The 19,009-nt window shown below is 61.9% G+C and overlaps 1 protein-coding gene and 1 pseudogene across 1 annotated transcript in view; one reads left to right on the top strand and one right to left on the bottom strand.

Moving 5' to 3' along the window:
• Window positions 1–19,009, top strand: part of LOC105471098 (adhesion G protein-coupled receptor A1) — a 59,001-nt gene that overhangs the window by 7,260 nt on the left and 32,732 nt on the right. Inside the window, 10 exon segments of the mRNA XM_071068896.1 lie at window positions 1,078–1,347; window positions 1,906–2,063; window positions 2,126–2,236; window positions 4,659–4,876; window positions 8,725–8,955; window positions 13,366–13,550; window positions 14,156–14,225; window positions 16,626–16,720; window positions 16,723–16,754; window positions 18,183–18,310. Of these exon segments, the coding sequence (XP_070924997.1) occupies window positions 1,078–1,347; window positions 1,906–2,063; window positions 2,126–2,236; window positions 4,659–4,876; window positions 8,725–8,955; window positions 13,366–13,550; window positions 14,156–14,225; window positions 16,626–16,720; window positions 16,723–16,754; window positions 18,183–18,310 (1,498 nt within the window).
• Window positions 2,442–7,254, bottom strand: LOC105471109 (uncharacterized; annotated as a pseudogene).

The raw sequence follows: 19,009 nt of genomic DNA, 5'->3' as shown, positions 1-19,009 counted from the left end.
CCTCCTCACTGGACCTGCCCTTTTGCCTAAACAGGATCCAGAGGGCCGCGGTGGGGGCTGGGCCCCCGTCCTTCCTGTGACCACGGCCCAGGGACGGCTGGCCGGAAGGGGACGGCGTCCCAGCCCCGACAGAGCAGGGACGGGGCCAAGAAACGCCCCAGAGTCACCCCCACTCCTGGGAAGACCCCAGCGGTGGCCTCGGCCCCGGAGGGACCAGAGGTGGCTCCCGGCCCTGGAGGGACCAGAGGTGGCTCCCGGCCCTGGAGGGACCAGAGGTGGTTCCCGGCCCTGGAGGGACCAGAGGTGGCTCCCGGCCCCCAGGGCTGGAGGCTGTTGTGAAAAGCAGGTCGTGTGGCTGATTATTCAGGTCTGGAAACTGGAATTGTCTCTAAAATGTAAAACCATCTGGACACTTGGCTGTTTCTGTTTCAGCCTTTACCCCACGTTGAGATCAGGGTAGACCCGGGAGCCAGCTGGGCCGGACGCGCGGCTCTGACACAGGGAAACCAGAGCCGCAGACACGTCCCACGTTGAGATCAGGGTAGACGGTCTTGGAGCCTGCTGGGCGGGCAGCACCGCTCTGACGCAGGGAAGCCGGAGCCGCAGACCTGGATGTAAAAGCCCCATGTTTACAAAGCTTCCCAAGGACCCATGTTAACTTCTGAGCCCGCAAGGAATCATCCGCATGAAATCGGGGGTCTCAGCGTGCTCCCGCATCTTGGCGAAGATGGTGTCTGGTGGCTGTGGGCTTCGCCATGCGACTTTGTGGACGTTAAGGGGCAGGAGCGCGTGCGTGTTGCTGGTAAGGTCAGCCCCGCGGCTCTGTGGTGTCTCTCATCGCTCCCTGTGATGAGCCCTCATTACAGTTCCAGGCTGCGTGTGACGGTTTCTGCGGCAGTTCATAGGAAGCGTCCTCACCCCACATCTGTGGCCGGGTGCCCAGGCCGCGTGTCAGCCCTGGGAGGGGTGGACAGAGACTCACGTCAAACACTCCTGAGCCTGCCTGGAGCAGCCACAGTGCTTGGGGTGCACCGATGGGAAGCCCTCCTTGGTCTGCTGAACCCCAACTCCTTGTAGAGGGCTCGGGCCTCACCAGGGCTGCCCTTGTGAGTCCAGGGCCGTCAGGGGTGGAGGAGAGCACCAGGAGGGCACGCTGTGTGCTGGTGGGCCCCCCGAGGTCATCCACCCACAGAAGCTATGTTCTCATTATCAACACGCCCTCTGGCAGGACCCCCTGGAGACAGAGCTTCCTCGGCAGCACCAGGCGCTACAACCAAACCCAGGCACCAGGCAGCCGGCAGCAGGGGCCGCGCTTGGATGCAGCTCTACGCGAGGATTTTGTCCCTGGCACAGCCACTGGCAGGCAGGGACACTGTGGGTTCCCAACTACTGTGGCCTGGTCACATCTGCTCCCTTCCCCAACTCAAGTGTCCAGACAGAGGCCGGGGGAGCTCCTGGGCTGCAGAGGTTTTATCCATCAACGCACAGCTGAGGACGTCAGAAAGCCATGTCTGGGGTGGGGCCTGTGGCGCCGTGGGGAGAACGGGTGAGGGCGTGCCGCCCCCAGTGTGTGAGCAAAGCTGCAGCACAGCCATTGCCCCAACAGCCAAGTGCACACCGGCCCCTCACACCCCCCACCCCCGACACCTGCGTGGCTCCCCTGGCCTGCAGAATGAGCAGAATCCCACACCCATCCAGCCCTCCCCACCGGATCCCAGACTGCCCCAGGTGCTCTCTGCCTGGGTCCTGGGTGGGTTCAGTGAGCGAGGAGGCCACGTGACTCCTCCAGGGCCACCGGCAGGAGCCAACAGGAGCTGTGGGGGCCCCAGGCCACACCAGGGACCCCAGGACCTTGTAGGATCGGGGTTCAGCATAGGGCCTCCCTTCCCAGGAACACCCACTCAGAGCCTCCTCCTGCCTTCTTTCAATACTCTCCACAAGCCTTCAGCAAAACCAAGGTTCACAGCTTGGAGAGGGGAGGCCTTTATGCCTTTTCCGAAGAGGAGAAGGTACCTGAGGCCCAGCGGGTAGAGGCCTACGAGACCCCACAGCCTAGGCCTGAGGTGGGCATAGGATGCTGAGACAGAGCACACCCCTCACACAGCCGGAACCCTGACCCTCAGAGTCCGCCCCACAGTACAGGCTGATGGAACCCTGCAAGCCTGGATGCGTGTGCCAGGGCCTTGCACTGGACACAGAGGCCTGGCCGAGGCACCTTGGACGCAGGCCCTGTGCAGTGAGGCCTTCCAACGTAAAACCCACCAGAGGGGCTCATTCTGCAGGGGACCCACAAGCACCAAAGGGCCTGTTCACCACACGTGGTGGTCAGTGGAGCCACGTGAGGTTCCCCAGGGCCTCCTGCCTCCGAGGGAGACTGTGCTTGCCCTGCGTGCTCTCGGGGGCTCTGCTGAGTGCTTAGTAAAGAGGCAGCAGCGAGAAGATTTTAGGTTTGTTAATTTTATTATTTGGTTCTCAAACGAGGCTTCACCTCAGGGTAAGCACGAATCTGTTGGCTTGAATCTTGGCTAGGAATGGTCTGCACAAATTCAAACTGACGCTGGGGGGAGACGGCTGGTTGCCGTGGCAACCAGAGAGCCGTTTTTAATTCCGCTGGGTGAGTGGCGGCTGCTGCGCGCTGTCTCGGGAGGACGGTGGCCCTGGGTCCCGCTCTCGGCGGCCAGGCTTCCCACCCCCGGAGGCCGCCATTTCCTCTCTCGGTGGGCTTCTAAGTTCAGGCTCTCAGAGTCCCCACCAAATGCCTGGAAACGAACACTCTCAAAAGTGTTCCAAAAAGAGGCAGGTCCTGCCCGAGACACCAGTGACATGAGGCCATTGTTGCTCCAGAGTTCAGTGATCACAGCGAGCTCCGCACGCGAGTCCCCAGCAGCCACGGCCCTCCAAACGAGGGGCTGGGGAGGGGCTCACCACCGGCGAGGGAGGACGGGGCTGGGGGCTCACGCCTGGCGAGGGAAGACGGGGCTGGGGAGGGGCTCACCCCCGGCAAGGGAGGACGGGGCTGGGGGCTCACGCCTGGCGAGGGAGGACGGGGCTGGGGGCTCACGCCCGGCGAGGGAGGACGGGGCTGGGGAGGGGCTCACCCCCAGCAAGGGAGGACGGGGCTGGGGGCTCACGCCTGGCGAGGGAAGACGGGGCTGGGGAGGGGCTCACCCCTGGCGAGGGAGGACGGGGCTGGGGGCTCACGCCCGGCGAGGGAGGACGGGGCTGGGGGCTCACGCCCGGTGAGGGAGGACGGGGCTGGGGAGGGGCTCACCCCTGGCGAGGGAGGACGGGGCTGGGGGCTCACGCCCGGCGAGGGAGGACAGGGCTGGGGGCTCATGCCCGGCGAGGGAGGACGGGGCTGGGGAGGGGCTCACGCCCGGCGAGGGAGGACGGGGCTGGGGAGGGGCTCACGCCCGATGAGGGAGGACGGGGCTGGAGAGGGGCTCACCCCCGGTGAGGGAAGGCGGGGCTGGGGGCTCACCCCTGGCGAGGGAAGGTACCCATCACCATCCTAAGCCTCCTGCGTCAGCCTGACCTCCAGCTCTGTTACCCTGCCTGAGGCAGCGTCATCCCTGGGACTGTTTCCTGCTCTCCCACAAACAGCCTGCAGATCCCAAAGCCACAAGATGTGGAGACGCGTGGTCCCCTGGCTGAGGCCTTGCAGGCAACACGGCCCACTCTCTGGGTAGGGGTGGGCCCAGCCCCCATTGTTCCTTCCCTGCAGAAGCAGTAGCCGCAGCTCAGGCCCTGAGGTGGGACTGCGGCAGGAGCAGGTGGCCACCCACGGGCGCCCCACATCTTGTGTCCAGCAGGATCCCCTCAGAGGGAGGAAGCCCACATCCACTGCTAAGAGGGCCGAAGGCTCCTGGGAGGAGGCAAGGTTTCGGCCACGGCCCCAGCATTTCGGAGGAGGTCCGAGTGGCCTCCCCAGTGAATGGGGCCAGGTTCCCCAGTTAATGGAACCCCAAACTGACCTTTCCGGGAGGTAGGCAGAATCGCAGAGCAGTGGGAAGGGCTGGAGGGTCCCGTGCACCCGAGACCCTGTGAGCTGGGGCCTCAGATGCCAAATAAATGACAAAGCCCTTGAGAGTTGCCTCAAAAGTGGGGTTCTCCGTGCTGTCAGGGCAACGTCCAGCAGCTGTTTCTTTGGAAGGTCAGTGTTGAAGGCGTTAGGATTTGTATCAGGAAGAACTGCCCCCCCGTGCCAGCCCCATCTCCACCAAGGCCAGCTGGGCTGCGTTCAGACTGCCTGGCCCTCCGAAAAACCCTCTGCAAACTCGGCCATTTCTTCTGAGAACATCTTTCCTCCCACAGTGAGGCAGGAGCCACGTGCCTGCTTCCGTGTGGACTGTGAGCTGCGTGTTCTCACAGTTTTAAACCATCAGAAAAAGTCAAAAGAAGAATAACCCTTCGTGGCACGTCCGTGGGTGATGCTTCGTGGCACACCCCTCGCTGGTGTGCTGCCTGCAGTGCTGAAGCCGGGAGGAGGCTGCCCTGATGAAGGACGCAGCTGGAGGGGCTGCAGTGGCCGGCCCTGGGCGTCCGCTTGGCAAGGCTGCTGTCCGCAGTTTTCCATCGAGCACTCGTGGAGTTGCTGCTGAGAAAGGGGTGGTGTAGACGCGGTGACCATGACCGGCACTTGGCCGTCTGTGCTATAGGCCAAGGAGGCCTGCGTGGGCCCACCTGGCTGCAGCGGGGAGCTGAGCCTCCCTGAGGAGGAAGGAATCACGCCTGAGGCAGCAACAGCAGCTCCTGCGTGCGTCCCTCATGGAGTGAGCCGACTCCTCGATTCCTCTATTCCTCGCAGTAAAGCTCTTCACCTATGTAACTACGCATCATGGAAACAGGAACGTATCCTCCGGCTCTGCAACTCTGGTGGAATCCAGGCGATACCTGGTGAGACACCTTAATAAACACGTGAATAGACTCTGCCGTGGTGAGCACCTACACCCACGGGGCAAGCATGGGGTGTCTTCCTGGCTAGGAATTCCATCTTTTTCACCACGAGACTCGTCATGGACTTACATTTTGAAATAGCATTGTTTGGGTTTGTTAGGGTTTTAAATTTCATTCTTCTTTGCCTTATTTCCATTTCCTGGTCTTTTCTATCTTTTTTCTTTTGTTTTCCTCTATTGGGGAGGTAAGAGTCAGGAAGGCAGGCGGCACCTCACCCATGTGCCTGCAACATGGACAAGACGCTTCCCTCTGGCCGGGACTGGAAAGGTGGGCCCTGTGGCCAGCCAGTGCCACGGCCAACCCTGCAGTCCGGAAAGTAGAGGCTTTGCTGATGAACAGCCAGCAGAGAGAGGGCCGAGGGCCGGGGGCTGGGAGCCGGGGGCCGTGACATCTGGGGACAGGGCAAGTGCTGACGTCCCCTGGCTGCAGGGCAGATGGCCGCCAGCTCACTTTCTGAATGCCACCCAGAGGCCTGCATGATCCTCCAGGGTGGCACGAGACTGTCTGTGCCTCAGTTTCCCCATCCACAGGCAAGCCACCAAGGCCACCATGTGGGACTGTTCAGGAGACAGCACCCGGTCCCCAGCACCACCCCAGAGATGAGGCCTGAAGCAGGTGCCTTCCAAGGGCAGCTCCAGGAAGGGGCTGGCAGAGCAGCGGGGGAGGGGCCCAGGGGGGCAGCTGTGAGTGGGCAGGAGACGCCCGGCACCCCCACCCCTCACAAGACTGGGCCCCACAGACTCTCCCCTAGGGCAGCTCTGGGACATGTGGCAGTGCCAGCTCCCCCGGGATCCCTCTCCTTCACCAGGGTTAGCACTGGGTGTGGAATGGGGGAGCCCTCCCGGGTCCCAACCACCACATGCGAGGGCAGGGGGACATTCACAAGCCAGTGGACCTGTCTGCCTCAAGTGCTGGACCCCAGGGCCCCCACAGCACCTGGTAACCTTCTGTGTGTCCTACCCAGATACCAGCGGCCTTCAGGGCTTTCCCTTGGACAATCTTTCCCTTTGGAGCCTGTGGGGGCCCAGTCCAGGGCCCAAAACCAGCTGGGACTGAGAGGGGTAGTGGGAGTTCTCTAGGGCCTCCCAGAGCCTGGCTGGCTCCACCACCTCCCTCTGCCCCCACAGCACCTTTGAGAAGTTCCCCCGCAAAGCCCCCATGGGACTCAGGGCAGGGCTCGAGTCTGTGTGCAGGGAAAGAAACAAGCCAGGGCCCCCACACCAGCCGGGGCCTCCTCTGGGCCCCAACCGTGATGTGCCAGGAGCCCCCCGGGAAGACAGGTTGACCTGTGCTCAACTTGGTACCCCTCACCTGGAGCAGTCTCTGTGGTGGGAGCTGCTGGGTGCAGGAGGAAGATATCAGGGCAGAGCCCAGGGAGACCCCTGGCCTGGGGGTGCTGGGGGCAGAATCCTCCCCTTCCCAGCCCTCTTGTCCAGGACCATCACCCAGGGGATACCAGGGGGCTCTGAGGCTCCAAGGGGAACAGTGTCCAGGGAGTCAGGGCGGCCAGGGTCTGGGGTGCCTGGAGTGTCTCCAGCTGGGAACTGGACCATTGCCTGCCTGGACCCTGTGTCCCTTAGCTAGAGTTCAGGGCCCATCACAGTGTCCCCACAGAGGGGCTCTGGGGACACCAGCTAGATGGGGCAGTGGGGCCCTAAGGGAAGCGGAGTGCTGTCACCCCTGCATCTAATTCTACCTCTGTGAGTCTTCATGACAACCCCCCACTAGTACATCCTTCAGGCCCCTCAAAATCCATGGCAGCAGGGCCTGGGGATCCCCTGAACAGGTGCCAGTGTCAGAGAACCTGGGGCAGAAGCAGCCATGCAAGGGTGGAGGCCAAGGACAGAACAGGTGGAGGGGAAGTGGGGTCACCCAGGGCCAAGGACGGAACAGGTGGAGGGGGAGTGGGGTCACCCAGGGCCAAGGAGGGAATGAGTGGAGGGGGAGTGGGGTCACCCAGGGCCAAGGACAGAACAGGTGGAGGGGGTGTGGGGTCATCCAGGGCCAAGGAGGGAATGAGTGGAGGGGGTGTGGGGTCACCCAGGGCCAAGGATGGAACAGGTGGAGGAGGAGTGGGACACCGAGGGCAGTTCCTGAGACTCTTGCTGAGGCTGCCACCAGGCCAGCATGTGCCCCAGAAAACTGATCTTGTGACGAAAACTGGAGTGGACTTGGACCCACCTTGTGGGGTAGGAGGCCCCTGGGGGCAGGATAGGGGCCTGTGGGCTGTGCACAGAACCCACACCTTGCTGCGGGTGGGAGGCTGGGCTGTTCGGACCCTGGCACCCCAGCCTCCACACTCACCTTGGCTCTGGGTGCCCGGCTCTGTGGCCTAGGATGCAGGAGGGTTGGGGTGGAGGGACAGGGACGTTTTCAGCACAGCCACGGGCCCTGTCTGTCTACACCAGCTGCGTCTGCCCTGCTGACTCACACTCAGACGGGTTCACGACAGGTGCACCTCGGTTCTGGCATATCTGGACTCGAGAATGTTAATAAAGGATGGAAAATTCCGTCCAAATCCATTTTCTTGTGTATATTTCTGTTCTTGCAGCTTCTCCACGGATGGAGATCTCCTTTGGGAATAACACAGGGTCGTGCAGTCCGCCCCCCGGCGTTTTCAGGCGAGGGTCTGGTGCTGGGGCGCGAGCGCGGAGCCGGGTGTCTCTTTAAATGCGCTCTGCAGTGTGACGGCGGCCGCCCGGCTGGAAGAGCCATCCCCACCCTGCGGCAGGAGCCCGCCCGCCGCCATCGCCCGCCCCGGTCCCCATGGTTACGCGCCTGCCTCCGGCCCTGGGTCCCCCCTGTCGCCCAGGGAGCTACTCGCAGAGGCGGCGGCGCTGCTGGCCGGGCCGGGGCCGCCCGTGCGCGGGGCTGTGACTCACCGGCCGGCGCCGCAGCCCCGCAATCTGTTGATAACTGGCTCCCAGCTCGGCCGCTGCCCTCGCGAATGGAGAGCGGGACCCCGGCGGCGGGAGCGCAGCGCGTCCGTCTCCAGGAGCGCGGCCCGGCCGCCCCGGCAGCCGCTTAGGCCACAGCAGGTGGGAAGGACGAGAGGGTCTGGGCGCGGGTCTGGGCGGCGGGAGGGACGCGCGGGGCCGTGGCTCGGCAGAAACGCTCCCGCCCCGGGGTGACGCCGGCCGCGGGGAAAGAGGCTCCGAGTAACTTTCGGCTCCGCTGGGGCGGGAGGAGCAGCGGATAATCCAGGGCCCCCGCCCCGCGCGCCCGGCCGCAGCTCGAGCCACATCCAGGCAGAGCAGGCGCCGCGGCCGGGCTGGGGCGGGCGGGTCACTCGGTGCCCGTTCCGGGTGCAAACGCCTCGCGCGCCTCTGGCTTTGTGCAGCCCGAGATCGTTGAGTTTGGCTCCGGAGCCGGGAGTGGGGCGCAGATTGATTTTTAAACATGGAGGAGACGCATCTGCCGCTGGCACGTTCGGTCCGAGCCCCCCGCCTCCCCCCGGTCCCCACCGGCACCGCCTCCACCAGCCCCAGGCGCAGCCCCCACGCCGCCCGCGGAGGGGAGGGAGCGACAGGCGCCGCGGCTGCTCGCCGGCGGGGTCGGGGCTGCGAGCTGCCCTTCGCGGGGACCCTCCTCCCGCCCCGCTGACCGCCGCTGTCTTCGCAGATGGGAGCAGCTCCGGGACTGCGCCCGCCCCGCCACGGTCACCCTGAGGCCCGGGGCCCGGGAGCGCGACCTCCTGGCCGCCGTCTGGGACTTTGACCTTCCGGAGGCCATGGAGGCTGGCGGGGAGCAGGGCGCGACCTGATCGCCTTCCCCTGGACGCCTCCTCCCGCGGCGCTCACGCTTCGGTAACTTTGCAGCGCTCATGGTGAGTACAGGGGTCCCGAGGGTCCTGCAGCTGGGGCTGGTCCGCTGGGGGGGCCGCCACCCGTTCAGGGACTCCCAGGCTGGAAAAGTTGTGGAGTGGTGAGCTGGTGACCGGGCTTCCGTCCGGGCTCAGTGCCGGGGTGGGAGGCTCTATGGGGTGGGGGCCGGGGACAGGCCCATGTCTTGGCGCCTCTGCTCCCGGTGGCTGGGTGCTGGTCATACTAATGAGTTGCAGGCATACAGCAATGTCGAATCATTTAATCAATGGAGGTGACGTCCCTCCCGCAGAGCCGGCATCGTGTGCTGTGAAAACCGGGTCTGTGCCTGGGCTGAGGTCCCTGCCACCCCAGGCCCCTCCAGCCTGGTCACCAGGCCTCCCCCACGCCACCATGCCAGCCCCTTCCCATCAGAAAGTTGATGAAAGGCAGTGGGGACAGACGTAGGTGGGCTTCAGTGGAGGCTGTGGCGGAGAGAAGGCGGCCGCACACACGACAGGCACGGGAAGGGTGTTTCACTGGGAAGGGGCTCGTGGCTGGCAGCTGGCTGGAGCGGCAAGCGGGACCCATCCTGAGTCCCTCCCTGAGGCTCCAGCAAGCTTTTGCTGCAGTTGCTGAAGGTCTGGGCTCCGGAAGGGCTGACAGCTGAGTGCACAATGCATTGTGTGTGCTGGTAAGGGGCAGCTGACAGGCGGTGGGGACCCAGGGCACGTGCAGAGAATGCCGATGGCCCCAGAATGTGCGGCTGCCACAGACGCCGGCTGGCGTGCCTCGGAGCAGACCCAGTGTTCGCTGTGTAAGGAGCCATCCGTCTAAGTCACTTGTTCATTTTCTTCTTGTTCCATTCAAAATGTCCAAGCAAGAGCGATGCCTTTGCCAACATTCAGTATCATCTTCCAGCGGCTGCTTCACCCTGAGGCTGGCTGAGGCCTCCGCACTTACCTTTCAGACACCTGACAAGGTTGCGTGTCCAGCACCGGCAGCACCTCAGGGGGCAGCAGGCCGGCCCCAGGGCTCCTGCCCACCCCCAGGCTCCCACCAGCCTCAGGAACCATTGCTGTTGTCCCACAGGTGCCACACCCAGCCCAGCCCCAGGCCTCCCAGTTGGCAGGATCTGTGGCTTTTCAGCCTCAAATTCAGGCCCTTATTTGCAAAATGGAAAGCTGTCATTGACAGAGGACAGTGAATGGAGAAGGGCTTCTGAAGGTGGGGGAGAGTGTGGCATTTCAGCTGCTCACTGGGTTTTTATTCACAACAAGTAACATTTGCACCTGAGAGAATCTCTGAAAGGGACAGAAAGTGTGTGGTGTTGCCCTCCTGTGCTACATCAATCTGGTACAGCACTTTTCTGCATGTGTCTCCAAGTTCACAGTGTAGATACCGGGGCAGGCTCACCCCATGGCCGTGGGGTCTTGGGAAGGAAGCCTGGAGGCCGTGGCCAGGGCAGGGTGGCCCTGACTCTGCCTGTCCCATTGCTGCGCTCTGGGGGACTCCTGACCCCTGCCAGGGGCAAGTTGACTGCTGAGCTCCCAAGTGTAAGGGCATAGGGCACAGGTCACGGGTCAGATTCTTTGGTGGCACCGCTCCTGGTCGTGCACAAAGGCATGAGCCAGCCCTGGATTCTGAGCTGCTGTCCAGCAGGTTGGCTGGGCCAGGCCGTCCTCCCAAAAGGCTGGTTTGTCGGCCCATGGTGCTCCACAGGATGGACAGTTTGCTCCCCTCTGGAGGACCTGCGGGCCACATGTCCAGTGGTTAAAGCTGGGGCACCTCCTTCTACAAGCTGTGTCTCCGTCACCACCGTTAACAAGCAAAAGCAAACGTGAACTTGCCTCTGTCTCCGCAAGGGGTGCCGTCAGGACTTAAGTTCCAGCAGGCTGCGAAATGGAACAGGTGTCCCTTTGCACCCTGTAACCTGCAGTCCTGACACTTAACCCGGAGAACAGTTGTTCTCGCGGAAAGCCAACCGTCAGTCTTCGGAATTAGATACAGCTGCGGAGCTTTTGCCTTCCCTGGGACCATTTCCCTCAGAGAATGTGAGTCTGGTGGCTTCACACTCAGCACAGACTTTCGCTCTCCTGAACACTGTTTGTGGCCAGAAATTAAACAGAATAATAAGATTGGCATGACTGATGTGGTGTGGTGTGTGGTGTGGCTGGTGTAGTGTGGTTGTAGGGTTGGGTGGTGTGGCTGGTGTAGGGTGGTTTTTGTGGGATGGGGTGGTGTGGGCTGGTGTAGTGTGGTTGTAGGGTTGGGTGGTGTGGCTGGTATAGGGTGATTTTTGTGGGATGGGGTGGTGTGGGCTGGTGTAGTATGGTTGCTGTGGGGGGGCAGTGTGGCTGGTATAGTGTGGTTGCTGTGGGATGGGGTGATACAGGCTGGTGTAGGGTGGTTTTTGTGGGATGGGGTGGTGTGCGTTGGTGCAGTGTGGTTGCTGTGGGAGGGGCAGTGTGGCTGGTGTAGTGTGGTTGCTGTGGTTTGTGGTGGTGTGGGCTGGTGTAGGGTGGTTGCTGTGGGATGGGATGGTGTGGGCTGGTGTAGTGTGGTTGCTGTGGGATGGGGTGGTGTGGGCTGGTGTAGTGTGGTTGTAGGGTTGGGTGGTGTGGCTGGTATAGTGTGGTTTTTGTGGGATGGGGTGGCGTGGGCTGGTGTAGGGTGGTTGCTGTGGGATGGGGTGATATGGGCTGGTGCAGTGTGGTTGTAGGGTTGGGTGGTGTGGCTGGTGTAGTGTGGTTGCTGTGGGATGGGTTGGTGTGGGCTGGTGTAGGGTGGTTGTGGGGTTGGCTGGTGTGACTGGTATAGTGTGGTTTTTGTGGGATGGGGTGGTGCAGGCTGGTGTGTGGTTACTGTGGGATAGGGTGTGGTATGAAGATGTCGTCTGGCCTTTGTGGCTACTTTCATTCCACAATTGCAATATTTAGGTGCAGCTGGCGGCATGAGCTCACCCTCCCTCAGTGCTCAGCCCCGTGCTGGTGGCACCACTGCTGGTCAGCATCTGTGTCCTGTGTGGTCACCTGAGAGCCACTGGCTTTCTGTGATTAGGGTGGAGGCTCTCAAAGGAGACTGGACAGAGCCCCTTCCGGCTCTCAATTCAGGGCTGACTCTTGGTCATCAGAGGCACTGTTTGCTGCATCCTGCGGGTTCCCAGTGCCTGAATTGAGTGAGAGGCCAAGGCTGACCTGCTCCAGCTTGGGCTGGGGGACCCGAGAGACCTGGTGTGTGGGGAGCCCCTTGAGTCTAGCACTTCACTTCCCACCTTCCGAAAGGCCAGGTGCCTTCGAAACCGCCAAGGAGACAAGGCGGGTAGCTGAAGGGTGAAGACCTCCCACTGGAGGGTGACAGGCTCAAGGTCAAGGCCAGGCTCCTGGCGGTGCCCCCAGGAAGGCAAGTCTCAGAAGCTGAGACTGAGAAGGAGCCTGCAGCTGCTCCCCGAGGCCAGGCCCGTGCAAAGTCCACCCTGAAGGGAACCAGGATCAGGTGCTGGCCCACAGGCGGGTTGTGGGAGTGTCGGAGCTCTGAGCTGTTAGGAAGTACGTGAGCCCGCCTGTGGTGGGTTTATCTCTGCTGCAGTTTCACCCCACAGCCTCTACCAGGAATGGCCGTTCAGGAGATGGGAGGGGCCTGTCACAGGGCGTAACGATGGTCGAACATTTCAGAACATTTACGAACATTTCAGAGCCGTACCGAGTTCTTTTCAGCTGGCTGCTTTTTAGTTTAATATCTAAATTACTAAAAATGGCTACAGTCTACTTCCTTCATCTCACGGATGGAAAGCTTCTCATCCCACCTCACATCTTCCCGAAAATTAAGAACTTTAAACAAGTAACTACCAGTCTAGAAAGAAGGCGTCTATGATATTTTAACACTTTTTTTTCCAAATTCTTCAAAACTTCACTAGCCCATCTACCCCTCCAAGAAGAAAATCATAACACACCTTACAAACGTAATGCCGACTACAGGTCATCTGTGTTCTCCTCTACCTTCTGCCTTTCCCGTGGAACACATCCGTGAAAAGTCGACAGATCTGTAGAGGCAGTTATTATTTTAAAGGCAGACGAGGGAATACATCAGGCTCTCAGGAAATCAGTCTTTGTTGGCACAGAACCAGGAAGTAAAACAGAGAGAACCCGAAAAAACAAGAAAGAGAACCAGGAAGAACCAGGAAGAAGCACCTGAATGAAGAAGGAGAAAGAGGGAGGGAGGGAGGGAGGGAGGAAGGAAGGAAAGAAGGAAGGAAGAGCTTGAACCTGGAAAAAGGAGAAGGAGGAGGACTCGAAGCACCTAGGAGGATATGTGTTCCTTCCTCAGTCAGTCGGAGCTGCGGACCCGGCCCGGAAGCCTCACCCTCCGGGAGGAAGTTTCCTCAGTCAGTCGGAGCTGCGGCCCCGGCCCCGGAAGCCTCACCCGCGGGAAGGAAGGTTCCTCAGTCAGTCGGAGCTGCGGACCCGGCCCGGACGCCTCACCCTCCAGGAGGAAGGTTCTGTCAGTCGGAGCTGCGGACCCGGCCCGGACGCCTCACCCGCGGGAAGGAAGGTTCCTCAGTCAGTCGGAGCTGCGGACCCGGACCCGGAAGCCTCACCATGCAGAGAAGAAGGTTCCTCAGTCAGTCGGAGCTGCGGACCCGGCCCCGGACGCCTCACCATGCAGGGAAGAAGGTTCCTCAGCCAGTCGGAGCTGCGGACCCGGCCCCGGACGCCTCACCATGCAGGGAAGAAGGTTCCTCAGCCAGTCGGAGCTGCGGACCCGGCCCCGGACGCCTCACCCTCTGGGAAGAAGGTTCCTCAGTCAGTCGGAGCTGCGGACCCGGCCCGGAAGCCTCACCCTCTGGGAAGAAGGTTCCTCAGTCAGTCGGAGCTGCGGCCCCGGCCCCGGACGCCTCACCCGCGGGAAGGAAGGTTCCTCAGTCAGTCGGAGCTGCGGACCCGGCCCCGGAAGCCTCACCCTCCGGGAGGAAGGGTCCTCAGTCACGGAGCTGCGGACCCGGCCCCGGACGCCTCACCATGCAGGGAAGAAGGTTCCTCAGCCAGTCGGAGCTGCGGACCCGGCCCCGGACGCCTCACCATGCAGGGAAGAAGGTTCCTCAGCCAGTCGGAGCTGCGGACCCGGCCCCGGACGCCTCACCCTCTGGGAAGAAGGTTCCTCAGTCAGTCGGAGCTGCGGACCCGGCCCGGAAGCCTCACCCTCTGGGAAGAAGGTTCCTCAGTCAGTCGGAGCTGTGGCCCCGGCCCCGGCCCCGGACGCCTCACCATGCAGGGAAGAAGGTTCCTCAGCCAGTCGGAGCTGCGGACCCGGCCCCGGATGCCTCACCCGCGGGAAGGAAGGTTCCTCAGTCAGTCGGAGCTGCGGACCCGGCCCCGGAAGCCTCACCCGCGGGAAGGAAGATTCCTTCAGGCCACTGGCGTTCCCCAGGTTTGAAGAGGTCACTTTCCCACCTCTCGCTGCTGCAGAAAGGTTGTTTTTATCAGAAAATTCACACGTAACTTGACTGACTGCTTTCTTCTCATCTTTCCTCCTTTATTTTTGTCTTTAACACCCTGACCCACTTGATTTGCAGAACACACCAAGGAGGAGACCTCCAGTGAAAATGAGGAAACAGAGGAGGAAGTTATGACTCAAGAAAGAGGAGACACAAATAAGCCAGAACACGAGTCCCCCGCACGCCGGGCTCACACGCTGGCGGGACTGTTGGCTCCGAGGCCGGTGGATGGGAGATGGAAGCCAGCCTTCCCCAGGGGAAGCAGAGACATCTCTGGGCAGCTTCCAGAGCAACCTGGGCCATGCTGCAGGCACAGAACCAAGCTGGCATTCCGGCCATTACATCTGGGCCAAGAAGGTCGGGGTCACCTTCATCCACCCCTCCCCAGCCCCCTTGGGTCCTCTGAGCCGCGTTCTTCACCCCCCAGGAGCCCGGCTGCTTTCCGTGCCGAGGGTCCAGGAGCTCTGCTTCTGTGGCCTCACGGGGACTGATCAGCCCACCCCCGTCAGCCAGGCTCTGTTCAGCCACAGATCAGACCATCAGGCCCTGGGAACACTTGCAAAGAGGAACCCGTGCATGTGCAAACTTTAAAAGACAACACACGTCTCCACTGCGCGTGACCCACTTGGAATTTTAAATGTCATCTCTGAAAATATAGAAAGGCACTGTTGATAACTATAATTTGGGGAAAAGAAAAGAAAAAAAAGAAACCAAAGCAAATCACATGTCTGTTTCTTATAAAACATTTTGTTGACCCACGGATCATTGCATAGGTGAGGACCGTGGCCCAGGCCTCCAGCTCACGCGGCAGCTCCGGGAGTCCACAGCTGCCCTTGCCACCTCAGTCCATGTGAAGCTTCACAGCTTGGCCTTCAGACGAGAAGCCCCACGCCAGGCGGCACGGCCCCGGCTGTCACTGGAGCTTGGGCGGCGTCTTCCCAGCGCAGCCGCACCTTGGACTCACGCTCTGCCGTGTTTGCCTCCTGCATGAAAAGCAGCTCTGACTGGGCTTAACACAAACGGGTTTGTGTCTGTGACGAAAAGCGGCAGACGGGAGGCTAAAGTCTCCTTCTGGCCCTGGGGACGGAGGCAGCGGGACAGGACGCGGCTCGCAGGCACCACACATCAGGGCACACACTTTCCCGGCTGCCATCTGCGCCTCCGTCTACCGTGGCTCCACCCCCCGCCCCCACCCCTGCAGCTGAGCAGGAGTCTGAACCCTGCAGGAAGGTGCGAGGCGGCCACAGCAGCCCCAGGAAGGCCATGGGGGGACGTGTGAGGGCCGGGGCAGACCACCCCAGGATATTCAGCACACAGATGAGAACGAAGTCCTGGTTCCAGGCAACTCACGGAGTCCTGGTTAGACTCAGAGAGGGCTTAGACACTGAGTGGACCCCACTCTCTGGGCTTCTCTCATGGATCTGGGTTTGCAACAGCAGCTCGTGGGAACTGTGTAGAGTGTTCACGTTTATTTTAGACCCTGGGTCAACGTCATGGAGGAAAAGCCATTGACTCTCGTGGAAGAATCCCGGGGACAAGAATCTCAGGCGTCACTCGCGCCCTGTTAAACCTTCACTTCTTCTACCCACATAGGGTATTCCCCACCTCCCAGCAGCAGAGAACTCACTGGACAACCTGATGTCAGGATGTGGCCGGGAAAACGTGCTTTTCTGTGACTTTGGAGCTGTTTGCAAGTGGCAGAAAGCTGGCGCCTACTAAACCAGCAAACGTGGGACAACCGGCCCGGCACTGCCCGAGCCACGTGAGGGCCCCCATGCATCGCCTCCCAATGGCGAGTGCTCCAGCAGCCAGAACACCAAGGAGGGGTGTGGGAGAGCGTCCACAGCTGGCCGGGCTGTCCCTGGGCTCTCTGGGAAGTAGCAGCCCCAGCTGGAGCGCGGACCGGACACTCACCCCACAGCTGTCGCAGGAGGCAACTGACGCTTCAGGCTCTGGGGCACTCAGGAGAATCCGGACAGAGGCCCGCCCAGTTCACCTCTTTACAGAGCGGCTGAGTGAGGGTGGGGCTCTCCTGGGCCCTGACCCTCCCGAAAACCCTCAGGGGCCTCTGTCCAGGGTGGGCCTCAGAGCCGAGCCTGAACCACAGGGTGCTGTCTCTCTGTGGGGTCCCGGTGTCCAGGAAGAAATGGGCAGATTCTAAACACTCCCCAGAAAGCAAAGTGTCTGCCGTCACTCCAGCTCCGCGGCCTCACACCGATACCCGTTCCTCTCCCAGGTGCCTTCGCCCTCGCACAGGTCCAGGCTCCTCCTCCCAGGATGCAGGGCCCCTCCAGTGCCCACCTGGCCAGTGCTGCTCGAACCCTGGGACAGGGGCCCTGTTTCGGACTTTGTCAGCCAGTCCCGTGGCTCCCCAGAGCGCCCTCTGTCTATGGTGGACACTCTATAGCCAGCCAGGGCCTCGTCTTGGCTGGACGGACAAGAAGTGTGGCCTCAGGAGGGAAGGAGGAGCTCTCGGGCCACTGGCTGCCTGCGTCCTGACACAGGTGACACTGCCTCCACCCATAGCCCTTCAGGCACAGGAGGGTCCCTCTCCACTTCCCGCCTCACTCAGCTGGGGCCATCCCAGAGGCCCAGCCGGCTGCCTCCTCCTGCCCCGATGCCCAGGGCAGCACCCACGACATGGTCAGAGCTGCCAGAGCCTGGCACAGGTGCACCGATCACCAGGGGGCTGGGGAGGGGCCAGGTGGCTGCAGCCCTCACCCCTGCTGGCACCCACCCACAGGGTTGTTACAGGAACATGGCACCCACTCCGCGGGGCACACTCGCCTGCCTGACGTTCACAACGAAACACCACACACTGGGGCCCTGAGGCAGACGTGTTTCCCACAGTCTGGAGGCTGGAAGCCTGAGACAGAGCTGAGTGCAGGCTGGTGCCCCAAGGCCCCCGTCCCGGGCCTGTACACGCGTGTTTCTGGACTCTGGTGCCCCAAGGCCCCCTTCCCGGGCCTGTACACGCGTGTTTCTGGACTCTGGTGCCCCGAGGCCCCCGTCCCGGGCCTGTACACGTGTGTTTCTGGACTCTGGTGCCCCGAGGCCCCCGTCCCGGGCCTGTACACGTGTGTTTCTGGACTCTGGTGCCCCGAGGCCCCCGTCCCGGGCCTGTACACGTGTGTTTCTGGACTCTGGTGCCCCGAAGCCCCTGTCCCGTGCCTGTACACGTGTGTTTCTGGACTCTGGTGCCCCGAGGCCCCCGTCCCAGCCTGCACACGCCTCTGTGATTCCCTGGTGAGCTCACCTCGCTCACCTGATGAAGGAAAGATGAAACCCCATCAGCTCCAAGCCTTTCCAGCCGGGGCGATTTTCCCCCAGTCTACTCTGCCACAGAGAACACACATTCCCCTTTGAACTCTGACCCTGAACCCTCTTCTTGGGCAGTGAAGCAGGTGGAGTTGGTGCCCAACAGCCTCCACTCTTTCTGCATCTCACAGAAGCTCCTACAGGATCCTCCCGGGAGATGTTGACAAGCAGGGTTTCAATGAGTGTGGGGCTCCCAGTGCGGCTGGGGGCCATCCCATGGGTTTCCCTGCCTCTCTTAAGGCCCATCCAGACCCACCCAGCCACCCCCAGGCGATGAGAAGAGAGGAGGCTAGAGGCAGGCATCAGTCGGCCGAAACACCGTCTCAGGACCTGGCCTCAGAGCCACACAAGGATGCCTTTGGCCAGCAGAGCCGCTGGAAAGCGAGGACAGACGTCGCTTGGTGGCCACATGAGGCCCCTCCCGTGCACTCCCTGAGAATCCACAGACGAAGCCTGACCGTCCTGCCCCAGGCAGCCCCTTTCCCTGAGACCCCACACGAAAATGCCTGGAGCGGCTGCAGGGGAAGCCGAGCCCCAAGGGGATGCCCAGGGGACAGCACCACCCACAGACCCCTCCAGGTCAGTCACGCACATCTGCTTTGCTTTCTCCTCAGGATCTGAAGACAGTGCTCTCCCTGCCCCGCTACCCAGGGGAGTTCCTGCACCCCGTGGTGTACGCGTGCACGGCGGTCATGCTGCTCTGCCTCCTGGCCTCCGTCATCACCTACATCGTGCACCAGAGGTGAGCCTGGCATGGGCAAGGGCGCCCACTGTGCCCGAGAAACCTGTTCTTACCTTCAAAGGCAAGTCCCTGAAGGGCAATGTCGCTGCCCCCTCATGTAGCAAGAAGTCCCTGAAGGTACAACTCAGGTCTCCAGCCAGCTCAGACTTGCTCGGCAGCCTGGTGCCCACCACACAGCCGAAGGGTGGCTGGAGCTCGGGGGAGTCACGCCCGTCCACTCAGGCCTCCGTCAGGGTCTTCTTGACGGCATCCCCTGTGTCCTTAACTGGGTGAAATAAGTTCTTCCAGAAGTGGGTGCAGCCCTGAGAAGCTCAGGTCCCCCTGGGTGGTCACTATGGCCGGCAGAGCCTGGGAGAGGCACCGAGAATATGAGGGGGTCCAGCCGCAGTCAGGGTGGGCATGCCCACAGCCAGCCATGGGCGGGGGTTCAGGTATGTCTGAGGCTAAGGTCGCCTTGGTCACGGACAGAGCTTGGATGCGCCCAGGGCCACAGTCTCATCGGAGACTTGGGCGCACACAAGGCTGTGATCACAGGAAGAGGCTTGGGCAGGTCCGAAACTGTCATCTCTGCTGTGGCAGAACACGGGGGCCTTGATGGTTCATTGATGGTAGAAACTTGACTTCTCAGTTCTGGAGGCCAAGGTCCCAGATCAAGGCACCCGTGACGCTGTGTCTGGAGAGTCTGGAGAAGGCCGGCTC

This window comes from Macaca nemestrina, chromosome 9 (assembly GCF_043159975.1).
Source record: "Macaca nemestrina isolate mMacNem1 chromosome 9, mMacNem.hap1, whole genome shotgun sequence".
Lineage (NCBI taxonomy): Eukaryota > Metazoa > Chordata > Mammalia > Primates > Cercopithecidae > Macaca > Macaca nemestrina.
This window is presented reverse-complemented; position numbering and strand designations above follow the sequence as displayed.